At 35.4% G+C, this 22,619-nt stretch overlaps 1 protein-coding gene across 1 annotated transcript in view; it reads left to right on the top strand.

Annotated features, from left to right (window-relative positions):
- LOC111159926 (ring finger protein 17) overlaps window positions 1–22,619 on the top strand; it is a 162,528-nt gene that overhangs the window by 107,192 nt on the left and 32,717 nt on the right. Inside the window, exons 23-28 of the mRNA XM_022522609.1 lie at window positions 1,471–1,561; window positions 2,561–2,676; window positions 4,928–5,217; window positions 6,993–7,156; window positions 20,596–20,715; window positions 21,777–21,857. Coding sequence (XP_022378317.1) covers window positions 1,471–1,561; window positions 2,561–2,676; window positions 4,928–5,217; window positions 6,993–7,156; window positions 20,596–20,715; window positions 21,777–21,857 — 862 coding nt within the window. The remainder of the gene's footprint in view (window positions 1–1,470; window positions 1,562–2,560; window positions 2,677–4,927; window positions 5,218–6,992; window positions 7,157–20,595; window positions 20,716–21,776; window positions 21,858–22,619) is intronic.

The following is a 22,619-nucleotide window of genomic DNA, read 5'->3' as shown; positions in this document are numbered from 1 at the left end:
TGTGTATTTTAGTGGTATTAAATACATTAAGAATATTGTGTAACCTTTACCACTATCCATTTCCATTTTCATTTTTCCCAACTGAAACGTACAGTTTTATGAATACAGACCAATGATTTTTTTTAAATGATGTAAGTCCTTTCAGACATTTAGAAAAGTTAGGGACACCTGGGTGGCTCAGTTGGTTAGGTGTCTGCCTTTGGCTCAGGTCATGATCCCAGGGTCCTGGGATCAAGTCCCACGTTGGGCTCTCTGCTCAGTGGGGGTCTACTTTTCCCTCTGCCTACTACTCCCCATGTTTGTGCTCTAACTCTCCCTCTGACAAATAAATAAATAAAATATTTTTTAAAATATATTTTAAAGTTAATATTTATAAAACATTAATTCATAACAGATCATAGGAAAATCTTAATGTTGACACTGATTTTTATCTGAATACCATCATCATAATAAAAACAATTTAGGAGTCACTGACAATTTAAGCTTAACTCATAAGAACACAGGGCTTCTTAATAAATAATGTAGCACATTTACTAAATCCTACTTGGTCAAACTACATGCACAGTTGATTTTGTTAGCTCATTCATATAAACTGTTTACACATGAGAAGAGTGACCAGATTGGTTATTTACTCAGTGGGTCAGTTGCAGTGAAACTCCAGATCTAGAAACCATGTCTAGAAGAGCCTTCAGAGCCTGCATTTATGATACTTGTAATCTCTTTAGTGGTATTAGTTCTTATTCTTTGGAGGTGGTTTTGATGGTTAGAAAGTCACTCAGTTTCAATTCTGTAAACTAAAATAGATGATGAAGCTGAATACTCTGCTTTTCATTGATCTGTCCATATTTACTGAGCATTTTTACCATGAATATTAAAAAATACATTTTCTATAAATTAATGAGTCTGCTGTTCATGGGTGGCAATTCATATTAAATTTAAATTCTAGAAAAAATTCCAAAATGTGCAGTGAAATCATTACTGCAAAGGGACTGTTCTTTTTAAATTTACGTTAAATAATTTTGAAGTTCCTCCTGTGGGCCAGGCACTATCTTAGGCATTAGAGATCTGATGGTAGACATAACACATAATACATTATCCCTGCTCTCTGAATTTATAATCTAGTCAGCATGTATAAAATGTATATAATATGTTAAAAAATACTTAAAATGTACCTTTTTAAGTGTTCTTAGCATAGCTGCATATATATATAACTGCATATAACAGTTATACATATGTTAGCGTATGATATGGTCCATTGAGTAGAATAGAGGAATGAACAAAAGGATATGAAAATAGGGAAGAAAATTGTGAAAACAGCATAAAGACATGTTAACACAAAGTTAAATTGGTTTCTCACTGTATGTAGTTTTTTCATATATATATGAATATATACATATAGTGGGGTTTTTTTATATTTCTATATGTTATGCTCTTTATTACGAAATAAGTTGTCTTTTATTGTTGTTTTAGACCAACTGGTGGGAGTGACAAATGGACAGCTACAGCTTGTGACTGTCTTTCATTGTACCTAACTGGAGCTGTAGCAACTATAATCTTGCAGGTGTGTAGTGGGATAAGCAATTATAATAGATATGTAATGACTATTTCATTGATGTTTTCTATATTTCATTGTTGAGAAGATAACAGCAAATTATTTGGATTTTTTTGGCAGCCCTCTTTTTTTGTCTTATTTTGTTATAACACAAAATATATTTGTTTGATAATTGATAAAAATTGTTTGATAATAGATGCCCCATAATGATTGTATGAATTAAAACATTTCCAAAGCAATAATCTTGAGTCGATAATTTGCATGTTAAAAAACAGAATGTATGAAAAAAAAACAATGTATGTATGCTAGAGTGCATTGTGGAAGCCTTCTACTATTCTTTACAAACTGAGAAGTTAGGCTTCTAGTGAAATCATATTGATTGCATGTCATAAAAAGAAATGTGTTTGTAGGAATAGGGGTTTGAGAAGAGAATATATTTTTTCAGAACACCTAGACATATTCTTTCTTTTATTTTAATTTGATACTTTTTATTGCATTAATGATTAGAATTTTCTTGAATAAGTAATTTGTTCATGTTACTTTTTCTATGTATACCTTTTCTATTTTCATAATTCCATTCAAAGCAGAATATAGGTCTTGCAGTTCCTTCCTTTCTATTCATACACACACAAGACACACCTGGGAGAATACATTTCAGTTCTGTAATTTTCCAAGAGTTTAGGAGAATAGAGAAATTTGTAACTGATACTTCCCTAGCCCACTGTGGGCTGAAAATGTTTTTAATTGGGCTCCCCCTACACACACACACCCTTAGGTAAGTTTCTCCTTGGCAGGGAGGCCTTCCTGACATATTTCACAAACCAACTGTCTGTCCCCCTTGACTCTCTCCCATGTTTTTTCTCTCTGATAAGATATCAAAATAACTTTACTTGATTGGAAATTTATTTTTCTGGCTTGGATAAATGTGGAGGAAATGCCTGTAAGAAGTATGTTGTTGAAGTTTTCCTTTTAGTGTTTCATATTTACTCTGCTCTTAAATCACTGCAGGAAAACAATACAACATGGCCATTACCTGTGAAAATTTTCTGCAGAGATGAAAAAGGAGAGCGTGTCGATGTTTCTAAATATTTGATTAAAAAGGGTTTGGCTTTGAGAGAAAGGAGGTATAGACTTGTTTTTTTAACATCAGTTTATAATGAAGGCTTCTTATTTGCCTATGTACATCTTCATATCTGTGTGCTTTTTTTTTTTTTTAAAGATTTTATTTATTTGTCAGAGAGAGAGAGTACACACAAGCAGGCAGAGAGGCAGGCAGAGAGAGAGGAGGAAGCAGGCTCCCTGCCGAGCAAGGAGCCCGATGCGGGACTCGATCCCAGGACCCCAGGATCATGACCTGAGCCGAAGGCAGTGGCTCAACCCACTGAGCCACCCAGGCGTCCCATCTGTGTGCTTTCAAACCTGAATTTCATCTTGCATGCTCTTAATGATTTATAAACTAACCTTTAGGAGATAGTTCAGAAATAAATTCATTCAAGATCACTAATTTCTGTATTCAGGCCCATTAGTTCTTGCATATTTAAATCCCTACTGACATTTTTGCTTTTATATATATATATATTTTTTTTTAAGATTTTATTTATTTATTTGATGGAGAAAGAGAGATCACAAGTAGGCAGAGAGGTGGAAGCAGGCTCCCTCCCTGCTGAGCAGAGCCTGACACGAGGCTCAATCCCAGGACCCTGAGATCATGACCTGAGCCAAAGGCAGAGGCTTAACCCATTGAGCCACCCAGGTACCCTTGCTTTTATATTTTGCCTTTTGCTTTGGCATTTACACTCTAAACCAGAGGAAAAGAGAATTACATAGCTGTTACTAGATCTGACCCTCTGACACCATTTGCTTAGACATAAATCTTTAAGCTTTATTTTGGAAATTGTGGTAGTATATATCAAAATGTGTTTATGTGAAACAGAAATGGATAGCACAAATATAATTGAATATTTACATTTAAAGTCTTTTCAGGTACTAAATTTGTGGTTTAAGGTACCATTTGTCCAAGGGGCAAAGGATTAAGATATTGCTATAGCCCTAGCTTCCTCTTATTTCTTTCCTTCTGGACGTAAGGTATATTGGAATTGCAAACACATGTTCCAAGTAGCCACTTCATACCATACATGGCCAGATTTCTTTTTTTTATCTTGCATTACTATACATTACCTTATATGGACTAGGACCCCAATCCTGATGGAAGGGAAGGAGAATAAGAAACCCAAATAAAATGGGACATGAAGTAGTTGCCTAGGCATGGTAGATGCTGACTTAACTAGCTAGGTATTGGCATCCGGCGAGGCTCTGTATTGATGTCCTGCATGTGTGTCTTTTCGGGTTCATTGGCTTTAGACTAAAGCAGTTCCTTGATAAATGTTAAAGTGAAAAATACTAGGCAAGTTAATACTGCTAACATCTGCCACTGCGGTATTCTCTACTGCTTTTACAGCCCCTAAACTACTAGCTATCTCAAGGCTAAGGACCAAGTGGGAACGATCTTAATTGAAATATTATGTGGCTATTTCATAAATGTTTATCTCTTTTTGAAAGAAAATACAAGAAGAATACAAAATCCTATCTCCTAGGATTTTTTTTTATAGTAGACATAACTTTATTTTTTTAAACTGGAAGGGAATGATAGGAAGTAAAAAGAAAATTATGAATGAATATAGCATATTACCACTCTCTCCCTAGTATTGTATTATTTTTAAGGGACTTATATTTGTATTATTTTGATAGAACATGTGCATGTTCTGTCTGTGGACTACATTAGAATCAACCTGAAGGGGGTGCCTGGGTGGCTCAGTGGGTTAAGCCTCTGCCTTCAGCTCAGGTCATGATCTCAGGGTCTTGGGATTGAGTTCCGCATCAGGCTGTCTGCTCGGCAGGGAGCCTGCTTCTCCCTCTCTCTTTGCCTGCCTCTCTGCCTACTCGTGATCTCTCTCTCTCTCTCTCTCTCTCTCTCAAATAAATATATTAAATCTTTTTTAAAAAAAAGAGAGAGAGAGAGAATCAACCTGAGGTTGTTGTATTTACCTTTAATATCTAGTAATTGTGTAATACTGGTGATATACTTAATACGAAATTTTAAGACAGAGTAACATGTAAATATTACATAGTAATTTAAAACATTTAAGTGCAGTTTACCAATTTTCTTCTCATCAGGCTCACTTACAGTTTAAAATAATTTTTATTATTACCTAAATTATGCTCATTTTATGTAACAAATTAGACTAATGTATCCTAGACTAGAACAAATATATTCTTTAAATTCCCAGTATATCTGAAGGACTCTTTTTATATTGCTTTCCACAGAATGTTTTTATTTGCTCATGTTTAGATATAATGTTTTTTTGGATGTTACAGAATTACAAAATTAAATAACAGCTATTCATCATCTGAGAAGTCTCTGGAAATCCCCTTGGAACAAGAAGACTCAATGGTTACTAAGTGTATTAAGATTAACTTTGACCCTGACAAAAAAGCTGCTGATGTTATTAGTGAGTACAGGGTATCTGAATTTCAGCAGAAAATTCCAGAACCAAGAACCACTGGATGCTACAAACCACCAGCTATTCCTAACATGAAAGTATTTGAGGCAATTGTCAGCTGTATTGGCGATGATGGAACTATATTTGTAGTACCTAAATTGTCAGGTAATATATTTTATGTTATGTGGAATTAATCAGTACAAGGAGTAACTAGCAGCTCCAATTCTCTAGTAAGTTATAAGCTGAAATTCCTTGGGCAATATTTAACCTCATTTTCACAGGTTTGTTGTGAGGTTAAATTAAATAACTCAAACAAAGTGCTTTCCACATAAAAATCATTTATTGAAACACTGGGAATAGACACTGGGCCTAAGTTAAGCATGGGAGTGGTTCCAGATTTGTAAGACCTGGCACTTACACAAGTTTGGAGGCTCTCTAAGAAAAAAGATACAGAAGTTTATATTCATTCAGAATGAGGACAGAAATCACAGTGAATGGTTGGAGTTTGGGGGCCCTTTGAGAATATTCAAGTCCTTCCTGAGATTTATGTACAAGTATTTCCTTACTACAACCTAGATGTGTCCAGAATACTTTATAACTGACAATAACTCTTAACACTCATGAGTCTTAAAGTTTCATGAAATCCATAGTAAGTCCACCTATGGATAGGTGGCTGTGAATTTGTTGAAATTTTTGTTTCATTTGTTGACCTCCTAAATACTGGGTTTTTTTTTTAAGATTTTATTTATTTATTTGACAGAGAGAGATCACAAGTAGACAGAGAGGCAGGCAGAGAGAGAGAGAGAGAGGGAAGCAGGCTCCCTACTGAGCAGAGAGCCCGATGCGGGACTCGATCCCAGGACCCCGAGATCATGACCTGAGCCGAAGGCAGCGGCTTAACCCACTGAGCCACCCAGGTGCCCCCTAAATACTGTTTTTTAACTCAAAAATAAATCTGTGCAATTGGCTATAATAGAAGAGAACAGTGTTTGAGACTTTCAGCAGTAGTACTTAAGCCAGAAACTTTTCTTAACCTTTATATAGTCATAGCTAAAACTGGTTGACTACTATGTTTCAGGAAGTGTTCTGGATGTTTTACATTTAATCCTGCACAGTATTGATAATGGAGATAAGTTCTATTATACCAGGTTTATAGAATAAACTGAAGCTTATGGAGGTAAAGGAACAACCCCCAAATCACACAACTAAAGTGGTAGAACTCTTATGGGAATTGACCCCACACTTTGCTTTCAGTGCTATATGGGGTTATGTATTTACTATGGAATTGATGATCCAATTAGCAGTGAGTAGCAACATCAGAATTTTAATTTTATATCCCAGCATTATGCTGTATCTATCTAAGTATCAAGTAACACCTGACTTGTGTTCTATTTTACTTAGGTATATTGGCAAAATGACTTATCTTAAAGTGGTAGTTCCTTTATATTAGGCTATCTAGTATGTGTTTAGAGCTCTTAATGATGCTTTACTCCCAAAATAATGCTTGCATTCATAACCAGAGAACAGAATAGTTATTTACATGTTAGTAGTATGTTTTGAAACATATAGAAGCTATGAATGAATCAGATTTTTTTGAAAAGATTTATTTATTTTAGGGAGGGAGAGAGAAGGCACATGCAGGCACATGGTGGGAGGGGCAGAGTTGTAGAGAGAGAGAATCTCAGGGAGTTTCCATGCTGATAGTGGCAGGGCTCAATCTCAGGATGCATGAGACCATGACCTGAACTTAAACTCAGAGTCAGATGCTTACCTGATTGAGCCACCCAGGTGCCCTGACTGAATTAGATCTTTATTAAAACTCAATTGATTCCTTATGCTATTGTCAAGGTGGTGAAATTATTAAAGGTTATTGATGATTTCATATTGAAAATGGTAGTAAATTCTTCCTAAATGCTTTCTATTTTTAATAATTTCTTCAGAACTCGAGCTAATAAAAATGATGAATGAAATTCAAAATAATTTAAAATGCCTTGGTCTTTTGGAGCCTTATTTCTGGAAAAAGGGAGAAGCCTGTGCAGTAAGAGGATCAGATACTATGTGGTATCGAGGCAAGGTAATGGAAGTTGTTGGCGGCACAATCAAGGTGAGTCTGATACTCTTGTGACTAATTAAAGCTAAATGCTATAATGTTAAGTGGTCTTAATACATGAAAGTTTGATTAAAACCTGTATTAATGAGATCAGTTTTGTAGGAAGACCAATCAGATACATTATACACTTATTTATAACAAGAATTTTTATTTTGGGGGCACCTGGCTGGCTCAGTAGTGTGTACAACTCTTAATCTTGTTGTCGTAGATTTGAGTCCCACATTGGTACAGAGATTATCTATAAATAAATAAATATATATATAAATAAGAATTTTGGGGATGCCCTGGGTGGCTGAGTTGGTTAAGCATCTGCCTTCTGTTTAGGTCATGATCCCAAGGACCAGCATCGGGCTCCTTGTTCAATAGGGAGTCTGCTTCTCCTTTTCCCTCTGCCCCTTGCACCCCCACCTCATGTTTGCTCTCTCTCTCTCAAATAAATTAAATCTTTTTAAAAATGTAATGTTTTGAAAAATAAAGAATTTTTATCTTCAAGTTTTTTTTTATTATTAGTATTTATTAACTTGAACAACCAAAAGCCATTTTCAGGTAGGGACCTGGCCTCTGGTACTTTAATGGTACCACTTATTTGTAATTGGCAGCCCTATTTGTACATACAGTATTAAGTAAAACAACCTGTTTTTCAATATGTTGTATATTTCCTTAGTAAATTTGTTTACAGCTCAGCTAGTTAACCCTTTCACAGTAACAGTTAATTTACCTTTCCAAAATAGTGAGATAGTACTTACTTGAGTTTCATACAAAATCGTCAGAAAGAATTGTGTTTTTTTTAAACTCTGTATATAAAAATATAGATGAAAACACCTCCATTTACAGTGAATTAAGTAAAGCAATGAAATTGATAAAGTACTTCATAAGACATTTAGCACTTGAGACTTTTTGTTTTAGGAGAGGAGGAAAAATTAAGAAAAGTGCTTTGTTTCTACTTGAACAAGCATTTTATTATCTACTTGGTGATGACACCTAACAATTACATAGCATGTTAGGTTGTTAAGCTTCTTGCACATGTGTGCGTTCATATTTTTATGATTTGTTTCCAGCTGTCACAGAAGTACATAATTCCCATTTTACCAATTAGAAAATTAACATTTAGATTCAGTGGCATGCCCAGGGTCACCATATCGTGGGTATTGATGCTGGAATTCATATCCATGCATCTGATTGCTAAATTTCCAATCTAAGTGACATGCTGCTTCTGCTGGATTGTAAGATTTAACTGATTTTAATAAAAGTAAAATGGTTTTAGATTTTCAGTATTTAGGCATAAGGATAAAGATTCATGTATCTATATGCAAATGAGTCCCATTTCACATACATTTGAATTTTTCAGGTAACCTCTTTTCTTTTTAATATAAAAGTAAACTAAAATCCAATTTTTATTAAGTTATCATAATTCATGAACTTTCCATATATGGGATCTAAGTAAGATAATGGTGAACCTTATTTTTTCTCACACTAACATCTCTATTTTAAAATTTTATTTAAAAGTAGTTTGATTTTTTTTTAAGATTTTTTAAATTTTTGTTTGTCAGAGAGAGAGAGAAGCAGGCAGAGGGAGAAGCAGGCTCCCTCTCTGAGCAAGCAGCCCAATGCAGGACTTGATCCCCAGACCCTAGGATTGTGATCTGAGCCAAAGGCAGAAACTTAACCGACCAAGCCACCCAGGTGTCCCTAAAAGTACTTTGATATCTTAATCAGTACTTTTTTCCCTAAGGTCATTTTACATTTCAAGTATATACAACAAATTTTTCATTCCTTAACATGATAATCTTTCAAAATTTTTTCTATGATCTGCATTAAGAAATACTACATTAGAGGCAGCTGGCTCAGTCAGTGAAGCATGTTTATTAGGTCATGCTTTTATATGTTTACAAAAAAATAAAAAATATTGATCTCAGGTTTGTGAGTTTGAGCCCCATGTTGGGTGTAGAGATTACTTAAAAATAAAATCTTAAAAAATATATTGCCTTAAAATATATTCACCCTAACAACCTGTGATGTACTTCAGATACCTTTAATTTAATTGTTTCATTTTTTAAAATGTTGATTGCCGGGGCACCTGGGTGGCTCAGTGGAGTGAAGCCTCTGCCTTCAGCTCAGGTCATGATCCCAGGGTCCTGGGATCAAGCTCCGTATCGGGCTCCCTGCTTGCGGGGAGCCTGCTTCCTCCTCTCTCTCTGCCTGCCTCTCTGCCTACTTGTGATCTTTGTCTGTCAAATAAATAAATAAATAAATCTTTAAAAAATAAAATAAAATAAAATGTTGATTGCCAAACCAACCCAATTATATAGTGATAGGTTAATTTCATTACATTGGGGCAAAAGAAATAACTTATTGATATTCCTTATTACTAAATTTAGAAGTTGAATTATCATAAATCATTTCAAAGACTGGCGTTCTGGGTTCTGGTTGAATTTGTAAGGAGCTTGGAAGTTGCCACATCATTCTAACAAGTAAAAAGCTCAACAAACTGAAAAATCAACAACTCTTCTTAAATTTATAACAGAGGGAGTATACAAGGTAAACCACTGCTCCAAAGATTAGAGTCAGGCAAACATAGGGAGTCACAGCTTTTAAGAGCAGAAACTCAAAACTGGAACTGGAATTACGTTTTGCTGGAGACTCAGTGTGAACAGCTCTGAAAGTTAAAAACTTCAGAGAATCCCAGTCCTAAGAAGGCCCTCCACAATTCTGTGTCATTTATCTTCAGGTACTCAACCTGATTCTCACAATAAATATAAAGAAAAAAAATCTCCTCATACTTCTGTCATCAGGAGCTTTTAAAATATGCCAGAGCATTCTGTCTTTTTGTAATAAGGCCTGCTTTCAGGAAAACTAGTTAATCAGGGCCTAACCAGATAGATTACCACCTAACTGACCTAGGAGAAAAGAAAGTACTCAATTCCAGTCAACTCTGGCCTTCCACATGGAAAAAAGGAAATACCCAACTCCAGCCCACTTTATCCATCCTCTTATACCTAAAGAAGTAGAACAAAACTGATGAACACTTGTGAAATTTACAATCTAGAGTCATAGTGTCACTAAAAGGCTAAGACCTAATCATAGGGCTTCAAAACACTTCCCCTCCCTTCACACTTTACTACCACATTACTAAAGGCCTGTTTATAGCAGTTTCTTTTACATAGTACATCATATCCAACTATCAAGAAAAATAAATTACAGACAAAACATTATGGTATTGGCATAAAAATAGACATGTAGATCAGTGGAACAGAATAGAAAGCCGGGAAATAAACCTATGCATATATGGTCAGTTAATTTATGACAGAGGAGCCAAGAATATATACTGGGGAAAAGACAGTCTCTTCAATAAATGGTGTTGGAAAAACTGGGCAGCCATATGCAAAAGAATGAAACTGGATTCTATCTTACACCATATACAAAACTTAATTCAAAATGGATCAACGATTTGAATGTAAGACCTGAAAACATAAAACTCCTGGAAGAAAACACAAGCTATAACTCTTTGACATGGGTCTTGGTGATTTTTTGTACACACCAAAAAGAAAGGTAGCCAAAGCAAAAATATACAACTAGGACTACATCAAACTAAAAAGAGTCTTCACAGCAAAGGAAATCATCAATAAAATGAAAAGGCAAATTACCAAATGAGAGAAAATATTTACAAATCGTATACCTGATAAGGTACCAATATTCAAAATATATAAAGAATCCATACAAAGCAATAGCAAAAAATCTGATTTAGAAATCTGAATAGACATTTTTCCAAAGAAGATATATAGATGACCAGCACATGCATGAAGATGTGCTCAAAACCATTAATCCTTAGGGAAATGCAAACCAAAACCACAATATCACCTCACACCTGTTAGAATGACTTATCAAAAAGGTAAGAAATAAGTGTTGGTGAGAATGTGGAGAAAAGGGAACTCTTGTGCACTGTTGTTGAGAATGTAAATTTGTACAGCCACTATGGAAAGCACTATGGAGTTTCCTCAAAAAATTAAAATAAAACTATCATATCCAGAAATTCTACTTCTGGGTATTTATCTGAAGGAAATGAAAACACTAAATAAAAAAGATATATGCATCCTTATGTTCATTGCAGCATTATTTACAACAGCCAAGATATTGAAAGGACCTAAGTGTCTATTGATGGATGAATGGATAAAGAAAATGGGATAGGTATACATACACATATATATACATACATGAAGTGGGAGATTATTCAGTCATTAAAAAAAGGAAATCTTGCTGTTCACTACAACATGAATGGACCTTGAGGTCATTATACTAAGTGAAATAAGTCCGAGAAAGACAAATACCATAATATATCACTTATTTGTGGAATATAAAAAAATATCATCAATATAAAAAAATAAGTTCAAGGATACAGAGATCGGTGGTTGCCAGAGGTGGAGAGCTGGGGACATGCAAAATGGGTGAAGGGATCAACAAGTATAAACTTCAAGCTATAAAATAAATCATGGGGATATAATGTACAGCATAGTGCCCATAGTTAATGATGTATATTTGAAAGTTGCTAAGAATAAATCCTAAACTTTCATCACACACAAAAATATTATGTAATTTCCTTACACCACACATGAAAATAGACTCAAAATGGATGAAGGACCTCAGTGTGAGAAAGGAATCCATCAAAATCCTTGAGGAGAACACAGGCAGTAACCTCTTCGACCTCAGCCTCAGCAACTTCTTCCTAGGAAGATTGCCAAAGGCAAGGGAAGGAAGGGCAAAAATGAACTATTGGGATTTTATCAAGATCAAAAGCTTTTGCACAGCAAGGAGACAGTTAACAAAACCAAAAGACAACTGACAGAATGAGAGAAGATATTTCAAATAACATATCACATAAAGGGCTAGTGTCCAAAATCTATGAAGAGCTTACCAAACTCAACACCCAAAGAACAAATAATCCAATTGAGAGATGGGCAGAGGACATGAACAGATATTTCTGCAAAGAAGACATCCAGATGGCCAACAGACACATGAAAAAGTGCTCCACATCACTCGGCATCAGGGAAATACAAATCAAAACCACAATGAGGGGGCGCCTGGGTGGCTCAGTGGGTTAAAGCCTCTGCCTTCGGCTCGGGTCATGATCTCAGGGTCCTGGGATCAAGCCCCGCATCGGGCTCTCTGCTCCGCGGGGAGCCTGCTTCCTCCCCTCTCTCTCTGCCTGCCTCTATGCCTACTTGTGATCTCTCTCTCTCTCTCTCTGTCAAATAAATAAAATCTTAAAAAAAAAAAAAAAACACAATGAGATACCACCTCTCACCAGTCAGAATGGCTAAAATTAACAAGTCAGGAAATGACAGATGCTGGCAAGGATGAAGAGAAAGGGGAACCCTCCTACACTGTTGGTAGGAATGCAAGCTGGTGCAACCACTCTGGAAAACAGCATGGAGGTTCCTCAAAAAGTTGAAAATAGAGCTATCCTATGACCCACCAATCACACCACTGGGTATTTACCCTACAGATACAAATGCAGTGACCTGAAGGGGAACGTGCACCCGAATGTTTATGGCAGCAATGTCCACAGTAGCCAAACTATGGAAAGAACCTAGATGTCCATCAACAGATGAATGGATAAAGAAGACGTGGTATATATATCTACAATGGAATACTGTGCAGCCGTCAAAAGAAGTGAAATCTTGCCATTTGCAATGATGTGGATGGAACTAGAGGGTATTATGCTTAGCGAAATAAGTCAATTGGAGAAAGACAACTATCATATGACCTCCCTGATATGAGGAAGTGGAGATGCAACGTGAAGGGTTTTGGGGGGTAGGAAAAGAATAAATGAAACAAGATGGGATCAGGAGGGAGACAAACCATAAGAGACTCTTAATGTCACAAAACAAACAGGGGGGCAGGGGGGAGGGGGTCGGAAGAGGGGGGTGGTGTTATGGACATTGGGGAGGGTATGTGCTATGGTGAGTGCTGTGAAGTGTGTAAACCTGGCAATTCACAGACCTGTACCCCTGGGGCTAATAATACATTATATGTTTATAAAAAAATAATATTTATGTAAGGCAGTGGATATGAACTAGATTTATTGTGGTGATCATCTCACAGTGTATATAAAAATCAAGTCATTGTGCTGTGTCCCTGAAACTAATATGATGCTATATATCAATTAAACCCAAATAAATTTTAAGTTTTAAAAAAGGAAAAAATCACAAGGCATGCTAAAAAGGCAAAAAAAGACGACTGGAATAGACAGAGACATATCAGAACAAGACCTGACAGGGATGATGGGATTATTAGAATAAGAATTTAAAATATCTATGATTAATATGCTAAGGCCTCTCATGGATATAATAGGATGTGCAAGAGCAATGCACAGTGTAAGCAGAGAGATAAAAATACTTGAAAAAAAGAAAAGTAGAGATCGAAATTATATAAAGAAAAATGAAGAATTCATTTAATGGGCTAGACACAGATGATATGTATATCAATAGAGATCTCTAAAATTGAAAAGTGAAGAAAACAGAACCAAATACCCAAGGACTGTGGGAGAATAAAGTAAAGGAATAAAGAAGTATTTGAAACAATTATGACTGAGAATTTCCCCCAAATTAATGTCACTCAACCACAGATCCAGGAGCTAAAAGAATACCAACTAAGATAAATGCAATAACAAAAACAAAACAAAAAAATACACCTGGGCATATCATTTCAAACTATAGAAAATGAAAGTTAAAGGAAAAAAATCTCCTTAAATAAACCAGAGGGGGGAAAAGCACCTCACCTATAGAGGAACAAAGATAAGAATTACATCCAACTTCTCCTCAGAAACCATATAAAGAAGAAAGTGGATTAAAATATTTAAAATCTTGAGAAAAACACCCCACCAACCTAGAATTCTGTACCCTATGAAGTTACCCTTCAAACTGAATGAGAAACAAAAATTGAGCTTGTAGTAGACCTGCCTTGCAAGAAATATTTTTAAAAATTCTTTAAAAAGAAAATAATAAAGGTCAGAAACTCAGATCTACATAAAGAGAACTGAAGAAGGAATAGTGAAGATAAAATAAAACTTGTAGTGGGGTGCCTGGGTGGCTCAGTCAGTTAAGTGTCTGATTTTAAATTTCAGCTCAGGTCATGATCTCAGAGTCATGATATTGAGCTTCACATCAGGCTCCATACTAAGTGCACAGCGTACTTAAGATTTTCTCTCTCCACCTCCCTTTACTCTTCTCTGCTTGTGCTTTCTCTCTAAAATATACATAAATAATAAAACTTGTAGTTTTCTTATTCTTAATTGATGTAGCATAATAGTTCAAAGTAATAGGAGCAATGTATTCAACTACATATGTATATACCATATACCTATACCATATGCATAGATATATGCATGCTTAAATATAAGTATAATCAATGACAATGGTACAATGAATGGAAGAGAGTAATTAGGATTATTATTATATGGTACTCATAATACCTGTAAAATGACATAATGATATTTGAAAGTATCCTTGGGTTCATGAAAATGTTTAATAATAATAATAATTCATTATAATAGCAAACTGAATGGAAACCACTAAAAAATGCTTTTTCCCCCCTTGTGGAAAAAAGGGGGGAATGCAACTTTCTTTTTTGTAAATATAAGTTCAGTTAGCAATCATAATGCATCATTAGTTTTTGATTTAATGCTTTTTAAAAACTATAATTGATACACTTTTTAAGCAAACACAAACAGAAAATGCAATCATATAAAATGCTCAGTTTAAACCACAAGAGACAGAAGGATGGTGGAAAACAAAAGCAACAAATAGAAAGCAGTAACAAATACGCTGGATATTAATCCAGCCATATCAGTAATCACTTTGAAGATCAGTAGTTTAAATGCACCAAATTACTATATGTTGTCCATAAGAAACTCACTTTAAGTATAAGACACATATCAATTAAAAATAAGTAGAGAAAAATATTCTATGTCAACACTAATCAAAAGAATGCAGGAGTAGTTATAATAATTGCAGAGTAGATTTCAGCAGGAAAATTATCAGGGATAAGGAAGGGCATTACATAATGACAAAGGGGTCAGTTCTCCAAGAAGACATTATAATCCTTAATGTGTATGTGCCTAACAACAGAGAGTGAACCTACATCAGGCAAAAACTGATAGAATTACAAAGAAAAATAGATGTACCTACTATCATAGTTGTGGACTTCAACACTCCTCTATCAGAAATAGGTCCAAAAAGCAGAAAATCAGCAAGGACGTAGTTGAACTCAAAAACACCATCAATCGACTGAATGTAATTGGCATCCCTGGACTAATTCATCAAACAACAGCAGAATACACATTCTTCTCAAGCTCATGTTGAACATTTACCAAGATATACCACATTCTGAGCCATAAAACAAACCTTAAGTTTAAAAGGGTAGAAATCAAACAGTGTCTGCTCTCAGACCAGAATGGAATTAAACAGGAAATCAGTAACAGAAGGATAACTGGAAAATCCCAAAATACATAGAGATTTAACAACGAATTTCTAAATAACACATGGGTCAAGGAGGACATTTCAAGAGAAATTTAGAGATATTTTGAACTAAATGAAAATGAAAACACTTATCAAATTTATGAGGGGCACCTGGGTTGCTCAGACAGTTAAGTGTCCAACTCTTGATTTCAGCTCAGGTCATGATCTCAGGGTCATGAGATCGAGCTCTGCATCAGGCTCTGCACTCAGTATGGAACCTGCTTAATATTCTTTCTCTGCCCTTCCCCACCTCAAGTGAGACGTCAAAATTTATGAGATGCACTGAAACCAGTGAGTAGAGGAAAATTCATAGCATTGAATGAATAGATTAGAAAAGAACAAAGATTAAAATCCAGAGCAATCTATATTTTCAGTGCCATCCTGATCAAAATACCATCAGTGTTTTTCAAATTGCTGGAACAAACAATCCTAAAATTTGTGTGGAATCAGAAAAAAGACCCTGAATCACCAAGGAAATACTGAAAAAGAAAGAGCTGGGGGCATCACGTTGCCTGACTTTAAGCTTTATTACAAAGCTGTGATCCCAAAGACAGCCTGGTACTGGCACAAAAACAGACACTTAGACCAGTGGAACAGAGTAGAGAGCTCAGATATGGACTCTCAACTCTGTGGTCAAATAATCTTCGACAAAGCAGGAAAAAATACCCAGTAGAAAAAAGACAGTCTCTTCAATAAATGGTGCTGGGAAAATTGGACAGCCATGTACAGAAGAATGAAACTCAACCATTCTCTTACACCATACACAAAGATAAACTCAAAATGGATGAAAGAACTCAATATGAGATAAGAATCCATCAAAATCCTAGAGGAGGAGGGGCGCCTGTGTGGCTCAGTAGGTTAAAACCTCTGCCTTCTGCTCAGGTCATGATCTCAGGGTCCTGGGAACGAGCCCCGCATAGGGCTCTCTGCTCAGCAGGGAGCCTGCCTCCTCCTCCTCTCTCTCTCTCTCTCTCTCTCTCTCTGCCTGCCTCTCTGCCTACTTGTGATCTCTGTTTGTCAAATAAATAAAATCTTAAAAACAAAATCCTAGAGGAGAATATAAGCAATAACTACTTCAGCATCAGCCACAGCAACTTCTTTCAAGATATATCTCCAAAGGCAAGGGAAACAAGTGAAAATGAACTTTTGGGACTTCATCAAGATAAGCTTCTGCACAGCAAAGGAAACAGTCAACAAAACAAAGAGGCAACACAAGGAATGGGAGAAGATATTTGCAAATGACACTACAAAGGGCTGATATCCAAGATACATAAAAACTCAAACTCAACACCCAAAAAACAGATAAGTCAAAAAATGGGCAGAAGATATGAACAGATAGCTTCTCCAGGGAAGACATACAAATGGCTAGCAGACACTTGAAAATTGTTCATCATAATTAACTATCAGGGAAATTCAAATCAAAACCACATTGAGAGGGGCGCCTGGGTGGCTCAGTGGGTTAGAGCCTCTGCCTTCAGCTCAGGTCATGATCGCAGGGTCCTGGGATCGAGCCCCGCATTGGGCTCTCTGCTGAGCAGGGAGCCTGCTTCCCCCCTCTCTGCCTACTTGTGATCTCTGTCAAATAAATAAATAAAATCTTTAAAAAAAAAAAACACATTGAGATACCACCTTACACCAGTTAGAATGGCAAAAATTAACAAGGCAAGAAACAAAAGTGTTGGAGAGGATGTGGAGAAAGGGGAACCCTCTTACACAGTTGGTGGGAATGCGAGTTGGTGCAGCCACTTTAGAAAACAGTATGGAGATTCCTTAAAAAATTAAAAATAGAGCTACCCTATAACCCTGCAATTGCACTACTGGGTATTTACCCCAAAGATAGAGATGTAGTAAAGAGAAGGGCCATCGGTACCCCAATAATATTCATAGCAGCAGTGTCCACAATAGCTAAACTATGGAAAGAGCCAAGATGCCCTTCAACAGACAAATGGATAAAGAAGATGTGGTCTATATATATAATGGAATATTACTCAGCCATCAGAAAGGATGACTACCCAGCTTTTGCATCAACATGGATGGGACTGGAGGAGATTATGCTAAGTGAAATAACTCAAGCAGAGAAAGTCAATTATATGGTTTCACTTGTGGAACATACGGAATAACATGGAAGACACTAGGAGAAGGAAAGGAAAAGTGAATTGGGGGATATCGGAGGGGGAGATGAACCATGAGAGACTGTGGACTCCGAGAAACAAACTGAGGGGAGGGAGGTGGGGAATGGATAAGCCTGGTGGGAGATATTAAAGAACACATGCATTGTGTGGAACACTGGGTTTTATATGTAAACAATGAATCTTGGAATAGTACATCCAAAACTAATGATGTATGGTGACTTACATAATACAGTAAAAAAGGAAAATCAATTTTCCAAGTTTCCACCTTAGAAAGATTAAATCCATAGTAAACTGGAAAAAAAATAACTTGAGCAGGAATCAATAAAATTGAAAACAGGAAATCAAAAAATAAAAGCTATGAGATTGAAAGTCATTTCATTGAAAAGATGAATAAGCTTCCAGCCAGGCTAAGAAAAAAGGGGACACAAATTACTAATATCAGAAATGAAAGGAGATATCAACAAACTAAGGAATACTATGAATAGCTCTGTGCCTACAGATTTGATAACCTAGATGAACTGGACAAATTCCTTAAATGATACAATCTGCCAAAACTCACACAAGAAGAAATAGAAAATCTGAATAGGCCTATATCTGATAAATTGAGTCAGTAATTAATAACCTTCTAAAACAAGAACACATGGCCCACATGGGTTCATTGGTGAATTCAACCAAATATTTAGGGAAGATATTTTACATCTTCTTTACAATCTCTTTCAGGGGATAGAAGACTAGGAAAGACTTCCTAATTCATTCTATGAGGCCAGCATTACTGTAATACCAAAACCAGGCAATGACATTATAAGAAAAGAAGGTTACACACCAGTGTCTCAGGAATATACATGCAAAAATCCTCAACAAAATATTAGTAAATCAAATCCATAATGTATAAAAATAATTATATATATGTCATGACCAGATGGAAGTTATCCCAGGTATTCAAGGCTGACTCAACATTTGAAAATCAGTTAATGTAATCTACACATTAACAGGCTAAAAAAGAAAAATCATATGATCATATCAGTAGATGTAGCAGCGTTTGAGAGGATCCAATACCCATTGATGCTAAAAAACAAACAAACAAACAACCAGAAAAAAATCCACACACAACTGTAATAGATGCAGAGGGGAACTTCCTTCTTGATAAAAACTAACAACGAAAAACCTATAGCTAACATCATACTTAATGGTGAGAACCTCAAGACTTTCCCACTAAGGTCAGGAGCAAAACAAGAATGTTCCCTCTTACAACTCCTTTTCAACATTATACGAGGAGTACTAGGTAATGGAATAAGATAAAAGAAAATAAAAGATAAACAGATTGGGAAGAGAGAAATAAAACTTGGTTCACAGATGACATGTTTATCTAAAAAAGGCAAAAAAAATCAACAAAATTCCTGAACTATAAGCAATTATAGTAAGGTTGCAGGATATAAGGTTAACATACAAAAGTATCAATTTCCTGTAGATCAGCAGTGAACACGTAGAAACTGAAATTAATACAACACTATTTACATTAGCAATCCAAAAACAAAATACTTATGTATAACTGTAACAGAATATGTAGAAAATCTGTATAAGGAAAACTACAAAACTCTGATGAATAAAATCAAAATGAGCAGAGGGATATTCCATGTTCATGAATTGGAAGACTGACTATTGTCAAAATGTCAGTTCTTCTCAACATGATTTATAGATTCAATGCAATCCCAATCAAAATCACAGCAGGTTATTTTGTGGATATTAACAAATTGATTTTAAAGTTTATATGGAGGGACAAAAGACCCAGAAGAGTCAACAAAATATTAAAGGAAAATAACAAAAAGTCAGAGGACTGATGCCACCTGACTGCAAGACTTACTATAAAATTATAGTAATGGAGACAATGTGGTATTAGCAAAACAACAAATAGATCAATGGAATGGAATAGAGAGCCTGGAAATAGACCCATGTAAATGTAGTCAACTCATCTTTGACAAAGAAGTAAAGGCAATACAACTAAGCAAAGATGGTCTTATCAACAAATGCTGGTGGAACAAGTGGACATCCACATGGATCTAGACTTTTACACTCTTACACCCTTCACAAAAATGAACTCAAAATGGATCACACACCTAAATGTAAAACACGAAACTATAAAACTCCTAGAAGATAGCAGAGAAACCCTCAGTGACCTTGGGTATGGTAATGACTTTTTAGATATAGCACCAAAGACATGTCCCACAAAAGAAATAAGAGATAAGCTGGGCTTATTTAAATTAAAATAGATAAAATAGATAAATTAAATTAAATTAAAATAGATAATTTAAATTAAAAACTTCCCCTCTGTTACAGCCAGCATCGAAAGCATGAGAAGACAAGCCACACGCTGCAGGAAAATATTTGCAAAAGATACATTTGGTAAAGGACTATTATCCAAAGTGTACAAAAGACTCTTAAAATTCAACAAGAAAACAAACCAATTTATTCCTTTATTAAATGTAAATCAGTGCTTTTAAAATACTTGGAGAAACAAAATTAAATTGTCTTCAAAAAGAAATTCTTAAGGAATGTATAAATCTAATAAGACTCTCTTTAAAAAAAAAAAACTTCAGTTTATGCATAAAGAAACTTCTGACAATGAAATTTAATACAAACATGGGATGAGGGAGTTCTTGGGGTTTTTTTGCTGGAGATTATTCAAATCCAGATTTAGATATTTTTCTAGAATGTGTGGTATTTCAGGCCCTTCTGGCCCCTAGTTTTTAATAGTAAATTTAAATTATAAATTTTATTTATCCTGTTTCAGGTACAATATTTGGATCATGGATTTACCGAGAAAATTCCACAATGTCATCTTTACCCTATTTTACTATACCCTGATACACCCCAGTTTTGTATTCCATGTCATCTCTATAATACCAAACCTGTGAGTAAATTGTAATTTGTGGGATGATTAATCTTAAATACTGTCTTTTTTATTAACAATAATTTTCTAGAAATTAGAATGTAAGATGATATCCCTTTCAGTTGCAGCAAAAATAATAAAATACTTAGAAATAAGTTTAATAAGACAACTAAAGCCTTTATGAAGAGCACTACAAAATCGTACTGAAGGATATAAAAAATCATATAATAAGTGAGGAAACCTAATATCTTCATAGATGGGAAAGTGTAAGATTGTTAAAATATAGCTATTTTTTCATCAAATAAAATCGTAACAGATTGGAAGCTGGAAATCAGATAAAGGAATGGCATTTTAATTCTCTCTTGTTTCATACAAATTGAGCTAAAACTTAGTGGACTAAATTAACAACAAACTTACCTTCCCTCATAAAATTTCTGTGGCTCAGGCCCTCTGCTCATCAGGGAGCTGGCTTCTCCCTCTGCCCCTCGCCCCTTTCATGCTCTCTCTCTCTCAAATAAATAAAATCTTAAAAAAATTTTTTCTGTGGCTCAGGATCCCTAGTGATGCTGCAATGAATATCCACTAGAGGTTCAGGCATCTAAGGGTTCACTGGAATAGAGGAGCCACCTCCAGATAGCTTTCACGTGGCATTGGCAGGTTGAGGCTCCTCAGTGGCTTCTGGCAGGAGGCCCCAATTCTTTGCCATGTAAACCTCTTAACATAAAAACACAACAATCCCTGCTCCTTAGTAAATACATATCATAGGCATTAGGAAAGAACCATGTTGACATATTGGTGTTTAAAAAAAAAGTTTTGTGATGCTTTGTTTTTAATGTAGGTTTATAATTTTAAAGCATTAAATGCTTCAAGAGAAAACTATTGTGGAACCCCAGGCAAATTATTAGTTTCTTCAGATCATTTTTATCATATACCCATGATATTCTCTTAAAACTACTTGTATATTTTATACTATTATCTACTGTTAACCTGGGTATGGCTACTTTTGTATTCCTTTATCTGCCTTCTGCTTTGTCCTATTTTTTGAAAGTGTGAAAGAATCTGAGTTTATTAATCCCAAATAGGTTGGGAATGTGTGGCAACCAGATGCAATAGAACTCCTTCAGGAACTGCTTTCAAAGAGAGAGGTGGAAATTCACATTATGGTAATGTATATTTACAGCATATATTGTGGATTTAAATTATTTGCTATAAAGTGTTATCAGTAACATAATTTGAGGGATATTTTTATGATGAGCCATGTTCCTGTGTGAATATAATTTATTCATTAATAAGGAAAACTTACCACTTGGGTTTCTAGGCTTGTTTTAAATAAACCTAATTTTGAGCAAGTTCCTGAGAACTTCCATAAATACTAAAGTCAGTAATCTGAAAGATTCTTTGTCAGCAACAGGGAGCAGCATCAAAGAACTGGAATTGCTTATAAGCACATGTAGTAGTTTTCAGGATGTTACTGTGTATGTAGCACTGTGTTAGATGCAGGTAATTCCTGCCCTCAAAGAACTTATCTAGTTAGTGAAACAACTAGATACGGGACAAAAACCTAAAAATTACACACTACAAAGTAACATGCCGAGAGCCAAGTGATAAAAAGAGTAAGTGTGTGGAAACAGCCAAGATTCCCTTCAACAGACAAATGGATAAAGATGTGGTCCGTATATACAATGGAATATTATGCCTCCATAAGAAAGGATGAATACCCAACTTTTGTATCAGCATGGACAGAACTGGAGGACATTATGCTGATTGAAATAAGCAGAGAGAGTCAGTTATATGGTTTCACTTACTTGTGGAGCATAAGGAATAACACGGGAGGACATTAGGAGAAGGAAAGGAAAAGTGAATTGGGGGAAATTGGAGGGGAAGACAAACCATGACAGACTGTGGACTCTGAGAAACAAAACAGG

This window comes from Enhydra lutris, unplaced genomic scaffold, assembly GCF_002288905.1.
Source record: "Enhydra lutris kenyoni isolate GAN:26980312 unplaced genomic scaffold, ASM228890v2 scaffoldscaffold71, whole genome shotgun sequence".
Lineage (NCBI taxonomy): Eukaryota > Metazoa > Chordata > Mammalia > Carnivora > Mustelidae > Enhydra > Enhydra lutris.
Note: the sequence above shows the minus strand (reverse complement) of the source record. Positions and strands in the feature narration are given on the sequence as shown.